Source organism: Eleutherodactylus coqui, chromosome 10, assembly GCF_035609145.1.
Source record: "Eleutherodactylus coqui strain aEleCoq1 chromosome 10, aEleCoq1.hap1, whole genome shotgun sequence".
NCBI classification, from domain to species: Eukaryota; Metazoa; Chordata; class Amphibia; order Anura; family Eleutherodactylidae; genus Eleutherodactylus; species Eleutherodactylus coqui.
This window is the reverse complement of record NC_089846.1, coordinates 498,851-522,338: the sequence shown is the minus strand read 5'-3', so window position 1 is coordinate 522,338 and position 23,488 is coordinate 498,851. Positions and strand designations below refer to the sequence as shown.

At 59.7% G+C, this 23,488-nt stretch overlaps 2 protein-coding genes across 2 annotated transcripts in view; both read right to left on the bottom strand.

The window, feature by feature from the left end:
• SLC38A5 (solute carrier family 38 member 5) overlaps positions 1 to 17,396 on the bottom strand; it is a 123,561-nt gene extending 106,165 nt beyond the window's left edge. The window contains exon 1 of the mRNA XM_066579933.1: positions 17,239 to 17,396. The gene's annotated coding sequence lies outside the window, so the exon portion shown is untranslated. The remainder of the gene's footprint in view (positions 1 to 17,238) is intronic.
• A 2,489-nt stretch (positions 17,397 to 19,885) lies between these two features.
• LOC136579921 (proteoglycan 4-like) lies at positions 19,886 to 22,208 on the bottom strand. Its single transcript, XM_066580015.1, has 2 exons — positions 22,060 to 22,208; positions 19,886 to 21,125 (listed from the first exon to the last, which is right to left on the bottom strand). Exons 1-2 carry the CDS (start codon positions 22,206 to 22,208, stop codon positions 19,886 to 19,888), a joined length of 1,389 nt encoding a protein of 462 aa, XP_066436112.1.
• Between the last annotated feature and the right edge of the window lie 1,280 nt (positions 22,209 to 23,488).

The window sequence follows — 23,488 nt, the reverse complement described above, 5'->3', positions numbered from 1 at the left end:
TAAGGGCAGTTTCTGTCCAGTGTTGGGGTTGGAAGCCGGACTGTAGGGGTTCGAGGAGAGAATGCTCTGATAGATAGCTTACATGGCGGGAGTAAACCAGGCGTTCTAGTAGTTTGTAGATGAAGGGGAGGTTGGAGATGGGTCGGTAGTTGGCAGCATCGGTCACGTCAAGAGTCGGCTTCTTTAGCAGTGGGGATATGAGTGTGTTTATATATATATATATATACACATACATACATACATACATACATACATACACACACACACACACACACACTGTCAGTAAAATCCCATTCCTAGAAGGTGTGTGTGTGTGTGTGGGGGGGGGGGGGGGCGCTAGGGTCAGGCGAAGGCAGGGTCAGGTCCACAGCAAGTGGGTCAGAGGCCGGGAATACAATCCCATACTGCGGGTGTAGCCTGGAGACATACAATGGCAATGCTGGAGGAAACTGGGAGGTTTAAATGCTGTCAGAACTCCCACCGGCAGCTGATTGGGGCAGAGAGCCTGCCAGCAGGAGGAACCAATAACAGGCTGCAGGAAGGAAGCACCCCCGCAGCCTGTGTAATAGGACCGGCGGTGCTGGCACGGAGACTCCGCCGGTCCTGACAATATTAATGTGTGTGTAAGCCCTGACTGAATACTAATTCTCTAACTTCCCGCAGTCGTACAAACATGACATTTGGCAGGAGCATTCTTTAGGTTCTAAATAGGAAAAGTAACGGGGCACAACGCGATTATTCAATGCCAAGTGCAAAAGTAAGTGCACCCCTTTGTAATGTAACTTCCATACAATTGTAAAATTTGGTGCAAGCATTCTTTAGGTCCTAAATGAGGAGAGAGGGAGGGGCAGCACATTCTGCAGAGGGAAATCAGTACATGCAGCCTGAGGAGAATCTAACGCTCCTCTATGTGTATACAGATTTAATTCCTCAGTTACTCTGAAATAACCACCACTTCATATAATTCTGTGCAAACATGTAAACACCTGGACCAAATTAACTCAGGCGAGGCCGGGTATATCAGCTAATGTAATATATATATATATATATATATATATATATTCCTTCAAGGGGAGGGATGTGACTGACAATGAGTGTATATATATATATTAGTAGCAATTCAGGGGGAAATACCCCAGGCCACGACCAAATGCTGAGCGTCTTGTCTTTATTCAGACTTGATGAGCATAACATAAAGTTCTGGCATTCTCCAGATAACAGAAGGTTCAAGGAAAGTCCTTTTAAATCAGCAGTCCAGCAACAGTAACACCCAAGTCTTTGTAAACTCCAATAGGACAAAGTAAAGCCAACCTTCCCAGCAGCGGGGTGCAGTGTCTCCAGCCCGGCAGCGGGAGGCGGTGTCTCCAGCCCGGCAGCGGGGTGCGGTGTCTCCAGCCCGGCAGCGGGGTGCGGTGTCTCCAGCCCGGCAGCGGGGTGCGGTGTCTCCAGCCCGGCAGCGGGGTGCGGTGTCTCCAGCCCGGCACTCCCTGTGAGCCTCTGCTGCTCACACAGGACACACCTCCCTCAAACTTGTTTTTTTGTCAGGGGTTGGGGCCAGTTCTGTATGGCCTCTATTTTATTGCACTGAGGTTTTACCAAACCCCTTCCGACTATGAAGCCGAGGTCTTTACTTCCTCCATGCCTAAGGCACACTTTTTGGGGTTTATCATGAATCCTGCTCTTCTGGGAGAGTCCAGTACCGCCTGAACTTCACTGAGGTGGCTCTCCCAATCCCAGCTAAACATTACGATGTCATCCAGGTAAGCTGCTGCATATCGTTTGTGAGGAACTAGCAATCTATCCATCGCCCTCTGAAGCGTGGCAGGGGCATTTTTCAACCCAAAAGGCATTCTCCGATCTTGGAAACAGCCATCTGGAGTTGAATCAGCTGTCTTCTATTTGGCTTCCTTTGTGAGGGGAATTTGCCAATACCCTTTCATCAAATCTAGGGTGGTAATGTACCTGGCTGGGCCGAACCTCTCAATTAGGTCATCCACCCTGGGCATGGGGTAGGCATCCGACTCTGATATCTCATTGAGCTTCCGGTAATCATTACAGAACCGCCATCCCCTGAGGGTTTAGGCACCAGCACTATTGGGCTTGACCATCCACTCTTAGACTCCTCGATTACCCCCAGTTCTAGCATGCTTTTTACTGCAGCGAACACTATCTCTCTACGAGCCTCCGGAATTCGGTACGGTTTTTGGCAGACTTTTACTTGGGGGTCTGTGAGAATCTCATGTTCAATGACCTTGGTGCGACCTGGCAGGTCAGTAAATAGGTCCTTATTGTGCTGCAGAAACTCTTTACATTGTTGTACCTGGGACTTTGACAATGCCTCGGCTGTGGTCACATCATGGATGTCACTCGCTGACTCCATAACCAAACATGGTCTGTCCAGAGAGTCCCGCTCCCTACAGGCTTTCAACAGGTTCACATGATATATTTGTAGAGGTTTTCTTTTCCCCGGCTGATGAACTTTATAGTTGACCTCACCCAATTTCTCTACGACCTCATAGGGCCCTTGCCACTTGGCCAGGAACTTGCTCTCTACCGTTGGGACAAGCACTAGTACCTTTGTCGTTCTATTATACACCCGGGCTTGGCTTTCCTGAGCCCTGAGGAGGTGGTCGCTCACCAGGGGCATGACTTTAGCCATTCTGTCTGGCATCTGGGCCACATGTTCCACCACACTTTTTTGCGGAGTAACCTCGGCCTCCCACCTTTCTTTGGCAATATCCAGCAATCCACGGGGTTGTCGCGCATATAACAACTCAAACGGCGAGAAGCCCGTGGATGCTTGTGGGACCTCTTGGATGGAGAAGAGCAGGTAGGGAAGCAGACAGTCCCAGTCTCGTCCATCCTTCTCTACCACCCTTTTAAACATACTTTTTAAGGTTTTATTAAACCTCTCTACCAACCCGTCGGTCTGGGGATGATAGACAGAGGTATGTAACTGCTTAATTTTCAGCAGTTTGCAGAGGTCCTTCATCACTTTGGACATAAATGGAGTCCCCTGGTCCGTTAGTATTTCTTTTGGTATGCCCACTCTGGACAATATATAAAATAATTCTTTCCCAATACTTTTGGAGGAAGTATTCCTCAGTGGAATTGCTTCTGGGTACCTGGTTGCGTAGTCAACTACTACAAAATATACTGGTGACCCCTAGTCGACTTTACCACAGGCTCTACAAGGTCCATGGCAACCCGTTCAAATGGCACTTCAATTATTGGTAACGGGACCAACGGGCTCTTAAAATGTGGAGCAGGAGCGGTCACCTGGCAGGGGGGGGGGGGGACAGGATTGGCAAAACTCTGCTATTTCCTTGTAGCAGCCTGGCCAGTAGAATCTCTGCAAGATGCGCTCCTGCGTTTTTTCGGCCCCCAGATGGCCCCCTAATATGTGCGTGTGTGCCAAGTGTAAGACTGTGTGTCTATAGGAACCAGGTACTAGAAGCTGCTCCACTACCTCATCTCTAATTTTGGCCACTCTGTACAATAACTCATTTTTAACGGTGAAGTGAGGGAAGCTCTCTGGCGCCCCTGTACTCTGCGCTGCACCATTTATAACAGACACATTCTGAAATGCATATTTCAAAGTCTGGTCATTAATCTGAGCAGATCCAAAATTACCCGGTGCCACCTCAAGATCAATCATCTGAGATTCTGACAGCTCCTCGTCCTCCGTTACCCCTGCAAAAGGCAACTCGTCATTAGGGACTCCACTGTCCTGGTTACCCGGTGGTAACAAATTGGTCCATAAGTTCCAGAAGAGGGGGAAGTCTCTCCCAAGGATAATCGGGTGGATCAAACCCTTCACCACCCCAACCTTGTGTGCACACACTCCAGAGTCAGTGTCTATGGATACCTGGGCAACTGGGTACCCTTTTGTGTCACCATGTATGCAAATAACCCCCAGTTTTTCCCCCTGGAGTAACACATGGGGAAGGGAGGCCCTGATCAGCGTGACCAAGCTCCCGGAGTCGAGCAAGGCCGACACCTTGACCCCGTTCACCTTTACCTGGCACCTCTGGGGCTGTGGGTCCTTGGCCGGTGTCGCAATGCATCCCGGATGTGCACCATGAACATCGCCGACCATATGTACAGTCCATGGGCTCTGTTTTTGCTGGACAGAGGGCTGCAACATGCCCTGGCTCCTGGCACTCCCAGCACTGCAGCGGGGTGACTTGGCTCCTCCTGACGGGCATCACTCCCTGCGGATTCTGTGGCTTCTCCTCCATGCTGACCCGGGATTCCTGCCTCCGGGCACAAGATGCGGCTCTTGCCGGGGGGGGGGGGGGGGGGGAGGGAGAAGCGCCTCCTCCACTGTGAGATATCTCTCTACAAGGCCCACCAATTCATATGCATTCGTGGGATCTCCTTGGACAACCCAACGCTGCATGGGCCTAGACAGGGACTGCACAAATCAGTCCATCACCACCTTTTCGACAATCTGAGCAGGTGATGAGGTCTCTGGCCATTTTTGAGCCAGATGTAGCAGGTCAAACATTTGAGACCGGGGTGGCTTCTCCGGAGAATACTTCCAATTATGCACCCGCTGTGCTCTGACTGCCATGCTGACTTCCAGGCGAGCAAGGATTTCGGCTTTTAACTTGGCGTATTCTCGGGCATCCTGCTGCGCCAAATCATAATACGCCTTCTGGGGTTCTCCAATTAAGTACGGGGCCAACACCTCTGTCCACCGCTCTTGAGGTAATTGCGCCCTCTCTGCCACCCATTCAAAAATGGCGAGGAAGGCTCCGCGTAATCTTGTGGCGTCATTTTCTGTAAGGTCCCCCTTACTGTTTTTAAAGCGTCCATCTGGGCATGTTGCCGGGAGGGATCTACAGTCTCTTTGGCCTGCACCACTGGTTAGCAGGGCCAATTGCCGTACCAGGAGTCCTGTTGTGCTCGTTGCTGCTGGGCGACTGCTTTCTGTTGCGCTTGCATTACCTCTGCTTGAGTCTTCTGTTGCTGCATGTTCATTTGCACCAGCTGCTTCACCAGCTCCTCCATGGTTGTATTGGCCGCCTGCATGCTCACCGCTGATTTCACCCAGGACATGTACCCGTGGGTCTTTTACTGCCAGCGCATCCTCCACCAATTGTAGCAGTGCAGGGGAAACACGCCAGGCCCGACCAAATGCTGAGCGTCTTGTCTTTATTCAGACTTGATGAACAAAACAAGAAGTTCTGGCATTCCCCAGATAACAAGGAGTCCAAGGAAAGTCCTTTTAAATCAGCAGTCCAGCAACAGTAACACCAAAGTCTTGGTAAACTCCAATAGGACAAAGTAAAGCAAACCTTCCCAGCAGCGGGGTGCAGTGTCTCCAGCCCGGCAGCGGGGTGCGGCGTCTCCAGCCCGGCAGCGGGGTGCGGCGTCTCCAGCCCGGCAGCGGGGTGCGGCGTCTCCAGCCCGGCAGCGGGGTGCGGCGTCTCCAGCCCGGCAGCGGGGTGCGGCGTCTCCAGCCCGGCTGCGGGGTGCGGCGTCTCCAGCCCGGCTGCGGGGTGCGGCGTCTCCAGCCCGGCTGCGGGGTGCGGCGTCTCCAGCCCGGCTGCGGGGTGCGGCGTCTCCAGCCCGGCTGCGGGGTGCGGCGTCTCCAGCCCGGCTGCGGGGTGCGGCGTCTCCAGCCCGGCTGCGGCGTCTCCAGCCCGGCAGCGGGGTGCGGCGTCTCCAGCCCGGCAGCGGGGTGCGGCGTCTCCAGCCCGGCAGCGGGGTCTTCAGCCCGGTAGCGGGGTGCGGCGTCTCCAGCCCGGCAGCGGGGTGCGGCGTCTCCAGCCCGGCAGCGGGGTGCGGCGTCTCCAGCCCGGCAGCGGGGTGCGGCGTCTCCAGCCCGGCAGCGGGGTGCGGCGTCTCCAGCCCGGCAGCGGGGTGCGGCGTCTCCAGCCCGGCAGAGGGGTGCGGCGTCTCCAGCCCGGCAGCGGGGTGCGGTGTCTCCAGCCCGGCAGTGTGGTGCAGGGTCTCCAGCCCAGCACTCCCTGTGAGCCTCTGCTGCTTACACAGGACACACCTCCCTCACACTGCAAACTGCACCCATTTATGCACCTTACCTGCCTGGGCCAGGTGGAACTGAGTACTGGAGTGAGAGACGGACCGGGTTTACATCACAGATGCTAGTAGTCTCTGCGATATGTACCGTCCGTCCCACACTTTACCTCTCACTCTACTACAATATATACATATATATAGAATTGATGTAAAACTGATCAAATGTGCCGACGACACAAAGCTAGGAGTGATAGCTAACACTAAGGAAGAGAGGGAGGATTCAGAAAGATCTAGAAAAGCTTGCACAGTGGTCAGCGACTAACAGAATGCTATTTAACAAGGAGAAATGCAAAGTCCTACATCTGGGCAAGAAAAATGAAGAAAGCACATACAGAATGGGAGGAATTGGGCTAAGCAGCAGCACATGTGAAAAAGACTTGGGTATACTAATAGATCATAGACTGAACATGAGTCAACAATGTGATGCAGCAGCCAAAAAGGCAAACCCAATTCTGGGATGTATTAGAAGCATAGAGTCTAGATCACGGGAGGTCATTATCCCCTCTACTCTTCCTTAGTCAGACCTCATCTGGAATACTGGGTCCAGTTCTGGGCACCCCACTTTATACAAGACATAGACAAACTGCAGCAAGTTCAGAGAAGAGTTACCAAGATGGTGAGCGGTCTGCAAATCATGTCCTATGAGGAACGGTTAAAGGATCTGGGAATGTTTAGCAGAAGAGAAGGCTGAGAGGAGACTTAATAGCTGTCTACAAATACCTGAAGGGCTGTCACAGTGCAGAGGGATCAGCCCTATTCTCATCTGCACAAGGAAAGACTAGAAGCAATGGGATGAAACTGAAAGGGAGGAGACACAGATTAGATATTAGACAGTGAGGGGATCAATGAGTGGAACAGGTTGCCACGGGAGGAGGGGAGTTCTCCTTCAATGGAAGTGTTCAGAGGCCGGAAAGACATCTGTCTGTGATGATTTAGTGAATCTTGCACTGAGCAGGGGGTTGGACCCGATGACCCCGGAGGACCCGATGACCCCGGAGGACCCGATGACCCCAGAGGACCCGATGACCCCGGAGGACCCGATGACCCTAGAGGACCCGATGACCCCTGAGGACCCGATGACCCCGGAGGACCCTTCCAACTCTGCCATTCTAGAATTCTATGATATAATATTTTTAGGGGTGGGGTGTTACTGACAATAAGTGCATATATATATTCTCCTCTTAGGCGGGATGTTACTGAAAAGGAGTGTATATACACACATATATATATATATACACTCCGTTTAGGGTCGGATTTTCCGTACTGACAATGAGTGTATATATTATAGATACATGGTGGGGGGGTTACTGAAAATAAGTGTATATATATATATATATATATATATATATATATATATATATAAAATATAATCCATATAGGGGATTGATATTACTCACAAGGAGAGTATGTATATACTCCTTCTAGGTGTGTGTGTGGGGGGGGGGGGGTTGCTGACATTTAGTGTGTGTACATTTATATACACTCCTTCTACTTGGGGATGTTACTAGGAATAAGTGTATATATATATAATCTTCTAGGAGGAGATGCTGCTGACAGTGAGGGTATATAGTTACACTATGTATTTGTGTGTGACTTGTAGTTACATTGTATCTGTATAGTTTCTACTTGCAGAATTAGAAGTGAGGGGAGCTGTAGAGTTTGCAGTGTGCTGCTCCTGTGTGAGTTCAGCTCTGGAGGCTCCTTTGTGCGGAGGGTCGGAACGCTTCTCTTTCTATTATGGTTTCTCACCGTTTGTTCTCTATTTAGTCGTTTCCTCATTTTCCCTTTTCACGTTGAGAGAAAGACCAAACAAACTGGTTGGGGGTGGGGGGTGGCTTCCTTGGTAGGGAGGAGGGGGACTCCTTGGTAATGAGGAGGGAGGCTCTCTGGTAATGGGGAGGGGGGGGGGCGATTGCTGCCAGATGTTGGGCATTTCTCCCCAAAACTAGGTTTAACTCTTTCCTGTCTGCTCGCCCCCCATGCACACCTGTGCAGTGGCTGTCCTGCTGGTGACACCACTACTCGCCCCTCATGCACAGCTGGTTGCCGGGCGTCCTGCTAGTGACACCGCTGCTCGCCCCTCATGCACACCTTGTGTCAGATTGTCCTGCTGGGGACACCGCTGCTCATCCCCCATTCACATCTGTCGCTGGCCGTCATGATTGTGACACCGCTGCTCGCCCCCCATGCACACCTGGTCGCCGGCCGTCCTGCTGGTGACACCGCTACTCACCCCCCATGCACACCTGGTCTTAGGCCGTCCTGCTGGGACACCGCTGCTCGCCGCCCATTTACACCTGGTCTCAGGCCGTCCTGCTGGTGTCACCGCTGCTCGCCCCCCATGCATTCCTGGTCTCAGGCCGTCCTGCTGGTGACACCGCTACTCACCCCCCATGCACACCTGGTCTCAGGCCGTCCTGCTGGTGTCACCGCTGCTCGCCCCCCCATTCACACCTGGTCACCAGGTGACACCGCTGCTCACCCCCATTTACACCTGGTTGCCCACTGTCCTGCTGATGACAATGCTGCTTGCTCTCCCCATGCACACCTGGTCTCTGGCTGTCCTGCTGGTGAAACCGATGCTCGCCCCCAATGCACACCTGGTCGCCGGCCGTCCTGCTTGTGACACTGCTGCTCGCCCCCCATTCACAACATGGTCGCCGCCAGTCCTGCTGGTAACACCGCTTCCCCCCGCCCATTCACACTTGGTCGACAGCCGTCCTGCTGGTGAAACCGCTGCTCGCCCCCCATGCACACCTGGTCGCCCTCTGTCCTGCTGGTAACACCGCTGCTCACCCCCATTTACACCTGGTCGCCCACTGTCCTGCTAATGACATTGCTGCTCGCCCCCCATGCACAACTGGTCGCCGGCCATCCTGCTGGTGACACCGCTGCTCGCCCCCCACGCAAACCTGGTTGCCGGCTGTCCTGCTGATGACACTGCTGCTCGCCCCCAATGCACACCTGGTCTCAGGATGCCCTGCTGGTGACACAGCTGCTCGCCCCCCATTCACACCTGGTTGCCGGTCGTCCTGCTTGTGACACTGCTGCTCACTCCGCTTTCACACCCTGTCTCTGGCCGTACTGCACTGATGTTCGCCCACAATGCACATCTGGTCGCCGGCCGTCCTGCTGGTGACACTGCTGCTCACCCCCCTCATTCACACCTGGTCACCGGCCGTCCTGCTGGTGACAACGCTGCTCGCCCCCCTTTCACACCTGATCGCTGGTCGTCCTGCTGGTGACACCGCATTCCCCCCCCCCCCCATTCACACCTGGTTGCCGGCTGTCCTGCTGCTCGCCCCCCATCATGCACACCTGGTCTCAGGATACCCTGCTGGTGACACCACTGCTCGCCCCCCCAAGCGCACCTGGTCGCCGGTCGTCCTGCTTGTGACACTGCTGCTCGCCCCGCTTTCACACCTGGTGGCCGGTCGTCCTGCTGGTGACACACGCTCCCCCCCCCCCCCCCCCATTCACACCCGCTCGCCGGCCGTCCTGCTGGTGACACTGCTGCTCGCCCCCCATTCACACCTGGTGGTCGGTCGTCCTGCTGGTGACACCGCTTCTCCCCCCCCCCCCATTCACATCCGGTCGCCGGCCGTCCTGCTGGTGACACTGCTGCTCGCCCCCCATGCACACCTGGTCGCCGGCCGTCCTGCTGGTGACTCTGCTGCTCGCCCCCCATTCACGCCTCGTCGCCGGCCGTCCTGCTAGTGACACTGCTGCTCGCCCCCCCATGCGCACCTGGTCGCCGGCCATCCTGCTAGTGACACTGCTGCTCGCCCCCCATTCACACCTGGTCGCCGGACGTCCTGCCGGTGACACCGCTGCTCGCCCCCCATTCACACCTGGTCGCCGGCCGTCCTGCTGGTGACACCGCTGCTCGCCCCTCATGCACACCAGGTCGCCGGCTGTCCTGCTGGTGACACCGCTGCTCGCTCCGCATGCACACCAGGTCGCCGGCCATCCTGCTGGTGACACCGCTGCTCGCTCCGCATGCACACCTGGTCGCCGGCCATCCTGCTGGTGACACCGCTGCTCGCTCCGCATGCACACCTGGTCGCCGGCCATCCTGCTGGTGACACCGCTGCTCGCCCCCCATTCACACCTGGTCGCCGGACGTCCTACCGGTGACACCGCTGCTCGCCCCCCATTCACACCTGGTCGCCGGCCGTCCTGCTGGTGACACCGCTGCTCGCCCCTCATGCACACCAGGTCGCCGGCTATCCTGCTGGTGACACCGCTGCTCGCCCCCCATTCACACCTGGTCGCCGGCCGTCCTGCAGGTGACACCGCTGCTCGCCCCCCATTCACACCTGGTCGCCGGCCGTCCTGCTGGTGACACTGCTGCTTTCCCCCCATTCACACCTGGTCGCCGGCCGTCCTGTTGGTGACACTGCTGTTCGCCCCCCATTCACACCTGGTCGCCAGCCGTCCTGCTGGTGACACCGCTGCTCGCCCCCCATTCACACCTGGTCGCCGGCCGTCTTGCTGGTGACACCGCTGCTCGCCCCCCATTCACACCTGGTCGCCGGCCGTCCTACTGGTGACATCGCTGCTCGCCCCCCATTCACACCTGGTCGCCGGCTGTCCTGCTGGTGACACCGCTGCTCGCCCCCCATTCACACCTGGTCGCCGGGCCGTCCTGCTGGTGACACCGCTGCTCGCTCCCCATTCACACCTGGTTGCCGGCCGTCCTGCTGGTGACACCGCTGCTCGCCCCCCATGCACACCTGGTCGCCGGCCGTCCTGCTGGTGACACCGCTGCTCGCCCCCCATTCACACCTGGTCGCCGGCCGTCCTACTGGTGACACTGCTGTTCGCCCCCCATGCACACCTGGTCGCCGGCTGTCCTGCTGGTGACACCGCTGCTCGCCCCCCATCCACACCTGGTTGCCGGCCGTCCTGCTGGTGACACCGCTGCTCGCCCCCCATTCACACCTGATCGCCGGCCGTCCTGCTGGTGACACCGCTGCTCGCCCCCCATTCACACCTGGTCGCCGGCCGTCCTGCAGGTGACACTGCTGCTCGGCTCCCATCATGTACAGCTGGTCACCGGCCGTTCTCCTGGTGACACCGCTGCTCGCCCCCCATGCACACCTGGTCGCCGGCCGTCCTGCTGGTGACACCGCTGCTCGCCCCCCATGCACACCTGGTCGCCGGCCGTCCTGCTGCTGACACCGCTGTTCGCCCCCCATCCACACCTGGTTGCCGGCCATCCTTCTGGAGACACAGCTGCTCGCCCCCCATGCACACCTGGTCGCCGGCCGTCCTGCTGGTGACACCTGGTCGCCCCCCATTCACACCTGATCGCCGGCTGTCCTGCTGGTGACACCGCTGCTCGCCCCCCATTCACACCTGGTCGCTGGCCGTGCTGCTGGTGACACCGCTGCTCGCCCCCCATTCACACCTGGTCGCCGGCCGTCCTGCTGGTGACACTGCTGCTCGCCCCCCATTCACACCTGGTCGCCGGCCGTCCTGCCGGTGACACCGCTGCTCGCCCCCCATTCACACCTGGTCGCCGGCCGTCCTGCTGGTGACACCGCTGCTCGCCCCCCATTCACACCTGGTCGCCGGCCGTCCTGCTGGTGACACTGCTGTTCGCCCCCCATGCACACCTGGTCGCCGGCTGTCCTGCTGGTGACACCGCTGCTCGCCCCCCATCCACACCTGGTCGCCGGCCGTCCTGCTGGTGACACCGCTGCTCGCCCCCCATCCACACCTGGTTGCCGGCCGTCCTGCTGGTGACACCGCTGCTCGCCCCCCATTCACACCTGATCGCCGGCCGTCCTGCTGGTGACACCGCTGCTCGCCCCCCATTCACACCTGGTCGCCGGCCGTCCTGCTGGTGACACCGCTGCTCGCCCCCCATTCACACCTGGTCGCCGGCTGTCCTGCTGGTGACACCGCTGCTCGCCCCCCATGCACACCTGGTCGCCGTCCGTCCTGCTGGTGACACCGCTGCTCGCCCCCCATGCACACCTGGTCGCCGGCCGTCCTGCTGGTGACACTGCGGCTCGCCCCCCATTCACACCTGGTCGCCGGCCATCCTGCTGGTGACACTGCTGTTCGCCCCCCATTCACACCTGGTCGCCAGCCGTCCTGCTGGTGACACCGCTGCTCGCCCCCCATTCACACCTGGTCGCCGGCCTTCTTGCTGGTGACACCGCTGCTCGCCCCCCATTCACACCTGGTCGCCGGCCGTCCTACTGGTGACACCGCTGTTCGCCCCCCATTCACACCTGGTCGCCGGCTGTCCTGCTGGTGACACCGCTGCTCGCCCCCCATTCACACCTGGTCGCCGGCCGTCCTACTGGTGACACCGCTGCTCGCCCCCCATGCACACCTGGTCGCCGGCCGTCCTGCTGCTGACACCGCTGTTCGCCCCCCATCCACACCTGGTTGCCGGCCATCCTTCTGGAGACACAGCTGCTCGCCCCCCATGCACACCTGGTCGCCGGCCGTCCTGCTGGTGACACCGCTGCTCGCCCCCCATTCACACCTGGTCGCCGGCCGTCCTGCTGGTGACACCGCTGCTCGCCCCCCATGCACACCTGGTCGCCGGCCGTCCTGCTGGTGACACCGCTGCTCGCCCCCCATGCACACCTGGTCGCCGGCCGTCCTGCTGGTGACACTGCTGCTCGCCCCCCATTCACACCTGGTCGCCGGCCGTCCTGCTGGTGACACCGCTGCTCGCCCCCCATCCACACCTGGTTGCCGGCCGTCCTGCTGGTGACACCGCTGCTCGCCCCCCATTCACACCTGATCGCCGGCCGTCCTGCTGGTGACACCGCTGCTCGCCCCCCATTCACACCTGGTCGCCGGCCGTCCTGCTGGTGACACCGCTGCTCGCCCCCCATTCACACCTGGTCGCCGGCCGTCCTGCTGGTGACACCGCTGCTCGCCCCCCATGCACACCAGGTCGCCAGCCGTCCTGCTGGTGACACCGCTGCTCGCCCCCCATGCACACCTGGTCGCCGGCCGTCCTGCTGGTGACACCGCTGCTCGCCCCCCATTCACACCTGGTCGCCGGCCGTTCTGCTGGTGACACCGCTGCTCGCCCCCCATGCACACCTGGTCGCCGGCCGTCCTGCTGTTGACACTGCTGCTCGCCCCCCATTCATACCTGGTCGCCGGCCGTCCTGCTGGTGACACCGCTGCTCGCCCCCCATGCACACCTGGTCGCCGGCCGTCCTGCTGGTGACACCGCTGCTCGCCCCCCATTCACACCTGATCGCCGGCCGTCCTGCTGGTGACACTGCTGCTCGCCCCCCATTCACACCTGGTCGCCGGCCGTCCTGCTGGTGACACCGCTGCTCGCCCCCCATTCACACCTGATCGCCGGCCGTCCTGCTGGTGACACCGCTGCTCGCCCCCCATCCACACCTGGTTGCCGGCCGTCCTGCTGGTGACACCGCTGCTCGCCCCCCATTCACACCTGGTCGCCGGCCGTCCTGCTGGTGACACCGCTGCTCGCCCCCCATGCACACCTGGTCGCCGGCCGTCCTGCTGGTGACACCGCTGCTCGCCCCCCATGCACACCTGGTCGCCGGCCGTCCTGCTGGTGACACTGCTGCTCGCCCCCCATTCACACCTGGTCGCCGGCCGTCCTGCTGGTGACACCGCTGCTCGCCCCCCATGCACACCTGGTCGCCGGCCGTCCTGCTGGTGACACCGCTGCTCACCCTCCATCCACACCTGGTCGCCGGCCGTCCTGCTAGTGATACTGCTGCTCGCCCCCCATGCACACCTGGTTTCTGGCCGTCCTGCTGGTGACACCGCTGCTCGCCGACCAATCACACCTGATCGCCGGCCGTCCTGCTGGTGACACCGCTGCTCGCCCCCCATGCACACCTGGTCGCCGGCCGTCCTGCTGGTGACACTGCTGCTCGCCCCCCATTCACACCTGGTCGCCGGCCGTCCTGCTAGTGACACCGCTGCTCGCCCCCCATTCACACCTGGTCGCCGGCCGTCCTGCTGGTGACACCGCTGCTCGCCCCCCATGCACACCTGGTCGCCGGCCGTCCTGCTGGTGACACTGCTGCTCGCCCCCCATCCACACCTGGTCGCCGGCCGTCCTGCTAGTGATACTGCTGCTCGCCCCCCATCCACACCTGGTCGCCGGCCGTCCTGCTGGTGACACCGCTGCTCGCCCCCCATACACACCTGGTCGCCGGCCGTCCTGCTGGTGACACCGCTGCTCGCCCCCCATTCACACCTGGTCGCCGGCCGTCCTGCTGGTGACACCGCTGCTCGCCCCCCATCCACACCTGGTCGCCGGCCGTCCTGCTGGTGACACTGCTGCTCGCCCCCCATGCACACCTGGTCGCCGGCCGTCCTGCTGGTGACACTGCTGCTCGCCCCCCATTCACACCTGGTCGCCGGCCGTCCTGCTAGTGACACCGCTGCTCGCCCCCCATTCACACCTGGTCGCCGGCCGTCCTGCTGGTGACACTGCTGCTCGCCCCCCATTCACACCTGGTCGCCGGCCGTCCTGCTGGTGACACCGCTGCTCGCCCCCCATGCACACCTGGTCGCCGGCCGTCCTGCTGGTGACACTGCTGCTCGCCCCCCATCCACACCTGGTCGCCGGCCGTCCTGCTAGTGATACTGCTGCTCGCCCCCCATCCACACCTGGTCGCCGGCCGTCCTGCTGGTGACACCGCTGCTCGCCCCCCATACACACCTGGTCGCCGGCCGTCCTGCTGGTGACACCGCTGCTCGCCCCCCATTCACACCTGGTCGCCGGCCGTCCTGCTGGTGACACCGCTGCTCGCCCCCCATCCACACCTGGTCGCCGGCCGTCCTGCTAGTGATACTGCTGCTCGCCCCCCATGCACACCTGGATTCTGGCCGTCCTGCTGGTGACACCGCTGCTCGCCCCCCATTCACACCTGATCGCCGGCCGTCCTGCTGGTGACACCGCTGCTCGCCCCCCATGCACACCTGTTCGCCGGCTGTCCTGCTGGTGACACTGCTGCTCGCCCCCCATTCACACCTGGTCGCCGGCCGTCCTGCTAGTGACACCGCTGCTCGCCCCCCATTCACACCTGGTCGCCGGCCGTCCTGCTGGTGACACCGCTGCTCGCCCCCCATTCACACCTGGTCGCCGGCCGTCCTGCTGGTGACACCGCTGCTCGCCCCCCATCCACACCTGGTCGCCGGCCGTCCTGCTGGTGACACCGCTGCTCGCCCCCCATTCACACCTGGTCGCCGGCCGTCCTGCTGGTGACACCGCTGCTCGCCCCCCATGCACACCTGGTCGCCGGCCGTCCTGCTGGTGACACCGCTGCTCGCCCCCCATGCACACCTGGTCGCCGGCCGTCCTGCTGGTGACACTGCTGCTCGCCCCCCATTCACACCTGGTCGCTGGCCGTCCTGCTGGTGACACCGCTGCTCGACCCCCATCCACACCTGGTTGCCGGCCGTCCTGCTGGTGACACCGCTGCTCGCCCCCCATTCACACCTGATCGCCGGCCGTCCTGCTGGTGACACCGCTGCTCGCCCCCCATGCACACCTGGTCACCGGCCGTCCTGCTGGTGACACTGCTGCTCGCCCCCCATCCACACCTGGTCGCCGGCCGTCCTGCTAGTGATACTGCTGCTCGCCCCCCATCCACACCTGGTCGCCGGCCGTCCTGCTGGTGACACCGCTGCTCGCCCCCCATGCACACCTGGTCGCCGGCCGTCCTGCTGGTGACACCGCTGCTCGCCCCCCATTCACACCTGGTCGCCGGCCGTCCTGCTGGTGACACCGCTGCTCGCCCCCCATTCACACCTGGTCGCCGGCCGTCCTGCTAGTGATACTGCTGCTCGCCCCCCATCCACACCTGGTTGCCGGCCGTCCTGCTGGTGACACCGCTGCTCGCCCCCCATGCACACCTGGTCGCCGGCCGTCCTGCTGGTGACACCGCTGCTCGCCCCCCATTCACACCTGGTCGCCGGCCGTCCTGCTAGTGATACTGCTGCTCGCCCCCCATCCACACCTGGTCGCCGGCCGTCCTGCTAGTGACACCGCTGCTCGCCCCCCATGCACACCTGGTCGCCGGCCGTCCTGCTGGTGACACCGCTGCTCGCCCCCCATGCACACCTGGTCGCCGGCCGTCCTGCTAGTGATACTGCTGCTCGCCCCCCATCCACACCTGGTTGCCGGCCGTCCTGCTGGTGACACCGCTGCTCGCCCCCCATGCACACCTGGTCGCCGGCCGTCCTGCTGGTGACACCGCTGCTCGCCCCCCATTCACACCTGGTCGCCGGCCGTCCTGCTAGTGATACTGCTGCTCGCCCCCCATGCACACCTGGTCGCCGGCCGTCCTGCTAGTGACACCGCTGCTCGCCCCCCATGCACACCTGGTCGCCGGCCGTCCTGCTGGTGACACCGCTGCTCGCCCCCCATGCACACCTGGTCGCCGGCCGTCCTGCTAGTGACACCGCTGCTCGCCCCCCATGCACACCTGGTCGCCGGCCGTCCTGCTGGTGACACCGCTGCTCGCCCCCCATGCACACCTGGTCGCCGGCCGTCCTGCTGGTGACACCGCTGCTCGCCCCCCATTCACACCTGGTCGCCGGCCGTCCTGCTAGTGATACTGCTGCTCGCCCCCCATGCACACCTGGTCGCCGGCCGTCCTGCTAGTGACACCGCTGCTCGCCCCCCATGCACACCTGGTCGCCGGCCGTCCTGCTGGTGACACCGCTGCTCGCCCCCCATGCACACCTGGTCGCCGGCCGTCCTGCTAGTGACACCGCTGCTCGCCCCCCATGCACACCTGGTCGCCGGCCGTCCTGCTGGTGACACCGCTGCTCGCCCCCCATGCACACCTGGTCGCCAGCCGTCCTACTGGTGACACCGCTGCTCGCCCCCCATGCACACCTGGTCGCCGGCCACAGTAGTTCTACATGGTGAAAGAAGTAAGTAGATGTGCAGAAAAGACAAACAACGTGCTTCCTTCCTAACAGGAGATAAAAGTGTCTTCCCTTCTCCCCGCCACCCCACCCCCACTAGGGGTGCACCTCTTTATTAGAGTAGGGACCCCAGCTCCCTCTCACAGCCTCCCCCATGACTTGTGGGAGGGACCTGGGACTCCGGCTGCTTGGAGATCAAATGTCGTCTGATGCAAGAGAAGCGTGGGATTGCATCAAGGCTCTGTGGGACCCCAGACTGTAGCCCCCCGCGTACCCCGCACTCACCCAGCACAGCGAAGGGGCGCTCCACTCTTGGGGGGACTTTTACTTGAAGCTGGAGTTCCCGGAGAGTGAATTCTGTCACCCTGCAGACAGGCAGAAAGGCCCACCCTGGCCAACCCCACGCTGGTGACACCCAGAGGCTGGCCCGCCCCGCCGCATGGAGGGTGGGGGCCCCCAGAAAAGAGGCACTTAACCCTCTGTTACCAGGAATGGCATTGTTTGCCTGGGGAACTACAAGTCTCAGCATGTCGCATGCATGATGGCGGATCCCCTCCGAGCCTCTAGTCACGCTACGGATTTCCATAAAGTAGCTCGTTCATCTGAAGTCTTCGGCGTAACACAGAGCAGAAGCCGTTGGTTTACGCCGCGTCTACGGGCAGAAGAGCGTCCGTGTCGGAGAGCTCACACTCCGCACGATATTCTCACCAGGAAACGCGAATGCTCCTCTGCCGCGGCGCCATTTCTGTCTGCTTTGCCTGGACAAAGATTATGAATTAACCGTCTTCCCGCAGCGGCCAATCACAGCGCAGCTGAATACCGTATGAATTGAGAGCTGCATTGTGATTCGTCGCCGTGGCAAAGAGACCGTTTCATAAATCTTCCACATCTATCGCACTGTAGACCTGCGATGTCACAAGGCCAAGCTGCACAGCGCCTCTTTATTGCTCGCGATTACTGGCAAATGGATTCATTTGAAGAAGCTCCATGCACGTTCTGCATGATGTTCTGGGGGCGATGTCCAGGCTGATCTGAAGGGTGCTGTGAAAGGCTTTCTGGTGGCTCTCTGGAGGGCGTTCTGGGGAAGTTCTGGAGGGTGTTCTGAGGGCGCTCTGGGGACACTCTGCAGGGTGTTCTGGGGGGTGCTCTGAATGACATTCTGGGGGCACTCTGGAGGGTGTTCTGGGGACGCTCTGGAGGTGCTCTGGAGAGCGTTCTGAAGGGCTTCTGGGTGCGATATGGAGGCTGTTCTGTGGACACTGTGGAGGGTGCTCTGAGGGGTGTTCTTGGGGTTCTCTGGAGTGTGTTTGGGGATGCTCTGGAGGGTGTTCTGGGGCGCTCCGGTTAATGTTCTGGAGGGTGATCTGGAAACGCTCTGCAGGATGTTCTGGTGGTGCTCTGGTGATTGTTCTGGGGGTGCTCTGAAGGGCATTCTGGGGGCTCTCTAGAGGGTGCTCTGGAAGATGTTCTGGGGATGCACTGGCGGTGTTCTGGGGGTTCTCTGGAGAGCATTCTGGGGGTGCTCTGGAGGGTGTTCTGGCGAAGCTCGAGGGCATTCTTGGGAAGCTCTGGAGAGTATTCTGTAGGGTGTTCTGGGGGCATTCTGTGGACACTCTGGAGGGTGTTCAGGAGGGCATTCTGCGGGTGCTCTGGAGGGCGTTCTGGAGCATGTTCTGGGGACGATCTGGAGGATGTTCTGGGGACACCCTGGAGAGCGTTCTTGGGGTGTTCTGGAGGCTCTCTGGAGGGTATTCTGAAAACGCTCCGAAGGGTGTTCTGGGGAGGCTCTGGAGGGTATTCTGGGGACGCTCTAAGGAGTGTTCTGTGGTGCACTGGAGGGTGTTCTGGAGGGCGTTCTTGGGGACACTCTGGAGGTCCTTCTGGTGAGCTTTCTTGGGGGAACTCTGGAGAGTGTTCTGGGGATGCTCTGGAGCATGTTTTAGAGAGCATCCGGGGACGCTATGGAGGGTGTTCTGGGGATGCTCTGGAGGGTGTTCTAGAGGGCATTCTGGGGGCGCTCTGGAGGCCGTTCTGGATGGTGTTCTGGGGATGATTTGGAGGGTTTTCTGGGGATGCTCTGGAGGGTGTTCTGGGGATACTCTGGAGGGTGTTTTGGAGGGCGTTTTGGGGCGCTCCAGAGGGTGTCCTAGGGGGGCTCTGAAGGGTGTTCTAGAGGGCATTCTGGGGACACTCTGGAGGCCGTTCTGGACATTGTTCTGGGGATGATTTGAAGGGTATTCTGGGGATGCTCTGGAAGGTGTTCTGGAAAGTGTTCTAGGGGTGCTCTGAAGGGTATTTTAAAGGGCGTTCTGTGGGTGCTCTGGAGGGTGTTCTGGGGACGATCAGGAGGGTGTTCTGGAGGGCACTCTGAAGAGAGTTCTGAGGTCACTCTGGAGGGCGTTCTGGAGCACTCTGGAGGGTTTTATGCTGGCACTCTGGAAGGTGTTATGTGGAAGTTCTGGAGGGTGTTTTAGGGATGCTCTGGAGGGTGTTCTGGGGGGGCTCTGGAGGATGTTATAGAGGGTGCTCTCAGGGGGCATTCTGGAGGCTCTTTGGAGAGCGTACAGTAAGCTGTTCTGGTAGTGCTCTGGAGGGTGTTCTGGGGACGCTCTGAAGGGTGTTCTGAGGACGCCCTGGAGGGTGTTCTGAGGACGCTCTGGAGGGTGTTCTCGGGTGCTCTGAAGGCTGTTCTAGAGGGCATTCTGGGGGCGCTCTGGAGGCCGTTCTGGACGGTGTTCTGGGGACGCTCTGGGGGGTGTTCTGAAAAGTGTTCTAGGGGCGCTCTGAAGGGTATTCTAAAGTGCTTTCTGTGGGTGCTCTGGAGGGTGTTCTGGGGATGATCTGAAGGGTATTCTGGAGGGCACTGTAAAGAGAGTTCTGAGGTTGCTCTGGAGGGCGTTCTGGATGGTGTTCTGGGGCACTCTGGAGGGTTTTATGGCAGCACTCTGGAGGGTGTTATGGGGACACTCTGGAGGGCGTTCTGGAAATGTTCTGGAGGGCATTCTGGGACGCTCAATGGCGCTCTAGAGGGTGTTCTGGGGGCGCTCTGAAGGGTTTCAGGGACGCTCTGGAGGGCGTTCTGTGGGCACTCTGGAGGGCGTTCTGAAGGTGGGGGGAGGGCATTCTCGGGGCGCTCTGGAGGGCGTTCTGGGGTTGCTCTGGAGGGCGTTCTGGGGACGCTCTGGAGGGTGTTCTGGGGCACTCTGGAGGGTGTTCTGGGGCGCTCTGGAGGGTGTTCTGGGGCGCTCTGGAGGGCGTTCTGGGGGTGCTCTGGAGGGTGTTCTGGGGCACTCTGGAGGGTGTTCTGGGGCACTCTGGAGGGTGTTCTGGGGCGCTCTGGAGGGTGTTCTGGGGGTGCTTTGGAGGGTGTTCTGGGGCGCTTTGGAGGGTGTTCTGGGGCGCTCTGGAAGGTGTTTTGGGGCGCTCTGGAGGGTGTTCTGAGGGTGCTCTGGACGGTGTTCTGGGTCGCTCTGGAGGGTGTTCTGGGGACGCTCTGGAGGGTGTTCTGGGGACGCTCTGGAGGGTGCTCTGGAGGGCGTTCTGGGGTGCTCTGGAGGGTGTTCTGGGGGTGCTCTGGAGGGCGTTCTGGGGCGCTCTGGAGGGCGTTTTTGGGACGCTCTGGAGGGTGTTCTGGGGACGCTCTGGAGGGCATTCTGGGGGTGCTCTGGAGGGTGTTCTGGGGCACTCTGGAGGGTGTTCTGGGGCGCTCTGGAGGGCATTCTGGGGGTGCTCTGGAGGGTGTTCTGGGGCACTCTGGAGGGTGTTCTGGGGCGCTCTGGAGGGTGTTCTGGGGGTGCTTTGGAGGGTGTTCTGGGGCGCTCTGGAAGGTGTTTTGGGGCGCTCTGGAGGGTGTTCTGAGGGTGCTCTGGACGGTGCTCTGGGTCGCTCTGGAGGGTGTTCTGGGGACGCTCTGGAGGGTGTTCTGGGGACGCTCTGGAGGGTGCTCTGGAGGGCGTTCTGGGGTGCTCTGGAGGGTGTTCTGGGGGTGCTCTGGAGGGCGTTCTAGGGTGCTTTGGAGGGTGTTCTGGGGCGCTCTGGAGGGCGTTTTTGGGACGCTCTGGAGGGTGTTCTGGGGACGCTCTTGAGAGCGTTCTGAAGGGCTTTTGGGTGCGATATGGAAGCTGTTCTGCGGACACTGTGGAGGGTGCTCTGAGGGGTGTTCTTGGGGTTCTCTGGAGAGTGTTTAAGGATACTCTGGAGGGCGTTCTGGGGGTGCTCTGGAGGTTGTTCTGGAGGCCGCAAACAAGGCGTGATATGGCGGGCTAGAGGTCACTTCTATCAGCGGACGCCTTCACCTGTATGCAGACTCGCATGTTCATCAGACATTACACGCTTACGAGAGAATCCCCATGTAGATGAGCTGCGATATATCCAGGCAGGACCCCAATAACCCCTCGGACTTCCTGCAGATCTCCTCCTGATGCCCCGCCGAGTGTTTGCATCACTTTCCATCTTGTCCTTTCACTACTTTACCTTCATTAAAAGGGTTAGAAAAACATGGCTGCTTTCTTTCAAACACAGCGCCACCCTGACCAGAGGGCTGTGTGCAGTACTGCAGCTTTATTGAAGTAAATGGGGGCTGAGTTGCAGTACCAGACACAACCCTCCGACAAGGGTGGCGCTGTGTTTGGAAAAAGCAGCCATGTTTTTCTAACCCCTTTAACCCTTTCACCATTGGAGAGTTGAGAAGGGATGTTATCAGATTTAATGCTGGCAGATTGTTGTGCATGCTAAAATGGTGTTTATGGGGTCTGACAGGACTGAACTATCAGAACAGGAAGTGTTATCATGGGGACACAGCTATCACATTGCTTAAAAACTGCCATCCACAATTTCCCCGCTGGGGGGATTCAGATCAGACGTCCCCTTTAAGGGTTATTTCCCATCAATATAAGTCCGGTTCCCGGAGAGTCTAATCTCTTCTCATCATCCGCCCGCTGCTCCCCGGCGGGCGCTCCGGTGTTATGGCTGCACTAGCCAGCAATGAGCCTCCGTTGGCAGAGGCCGTCACCCCCAAGTGCCAGCCGTCTCATATCTCTTGCTTACATTCTGCCACCAGTGAGCGCCCCCTAGTGGTGGCTGCCAATAGACGGAACCTTGTCATACCTCAGGGAACAACGCGCTGCGCTGCCAATATGTGACGATGTTGGCACAATATGCTGGACCTCTTCATGTTCCTGCGGCTCCGCTGTTCGCCCATCTAGAAAGCAGAGCTCCGCCATAACCCGCTCGGTGACCAGAAGCTCCGCCTTCATCGGGGTGAGGCGGGAATATCTTCCTGTGCCCTGCAGCCAAAGTCGTCATCGTGAATCTCGTTTCCTAGACAAACTATTCAAAATTCACAAACAGCGAACATTTTTTACGGACACGTCACAGAATTACGCGTCTGTTTGGTTGTCTGCCGATATGAAGCCAACATTACACAGCCCGGTCACCGCGAATAAAGAAGAACGGGCTACGCGCAGAAATGTAACGTCTCGCCAGCGGCGTCCTGAGGAGGTTTTAATTGAAGGGATCGTCCGGTTACTGGAGACCCCCTGTCAGATAGGACCCCTGTAGTAAATTAAAGTGAACTCTAGTTACCCCTCTGCGGCGGCCGGGATCCGGCGCTGTGGTCCCGCTGATTGTTGGCCGCGGTTTCACCGCTCGTTCGCCTAGCATCCTGGGAGCCATAAATGACGCTGCAGACTGATTGGCCGCAGCAGTCAGCTGATTTCCTGTGACTACTGCAGTGCTGCGTCCCAGCGGCCGCGGTGGGGGAACCATAGCTCACATAATAAAGGGGGTTCTAGTGAGGGGGGAACCCAGCTGTGTGGGGGTCATCCGCCGGCCCCAAGAGTCGGCGACCGGCCCTGTAAAAGCCTCACCTTGGAAACTCTGTGATGATGCAGATGTGGCATCCGATGGCAGCCCCCCCAGGCCAAAGGATTCTCTAAGACACGCTATGGCGCCCCCTACAGGAGCCGGCCGTATCGGCAGTCAGCTGATAACATCCCTTTATACCATCTAGAGGCCGCGGTGAGCGCAGTATGGGGGCACAGATCGGTGAGGGGTCGGCAGAGGCGTCCGACAAGCCAGCATCCTCCCACCCCCCTGTTTAACCCATGTGGGAAGGGATCATGTGGTAAATGGGCCAAAGTAGAAACCGGCGTGAAAATAGGTGGAAGGCGCTACCGAGCGGCGGCTGGTAAACTGCACCATGAGCGATGAGCTTTATGCAGCAGGAGCCGTGAAGCTCATCGTTACGTTTAAACAGCCGCCGTTCAATAGGAACCGCCGCTGTGTATCTGGGACGAGGCGAGGGGAGAAATCTCCTGCACTGCCCCCTGCTGGCCGCTCCGTGAGTCTCAGTAAGCTCATTACATAATACTGTCTACTGAGCCGGAGTATCTAAGCCGGACCTGCATAATACTGTCTACTGAGCCGGAGTATCTAAGCTGCTCCTGCATATTACTGTCTACTGAGCCGGAGTATCTAAGCCGGACCTGTATAATACTGTCTACTGAGCCGGAGTATCTAAGCCGGACCTGTATAA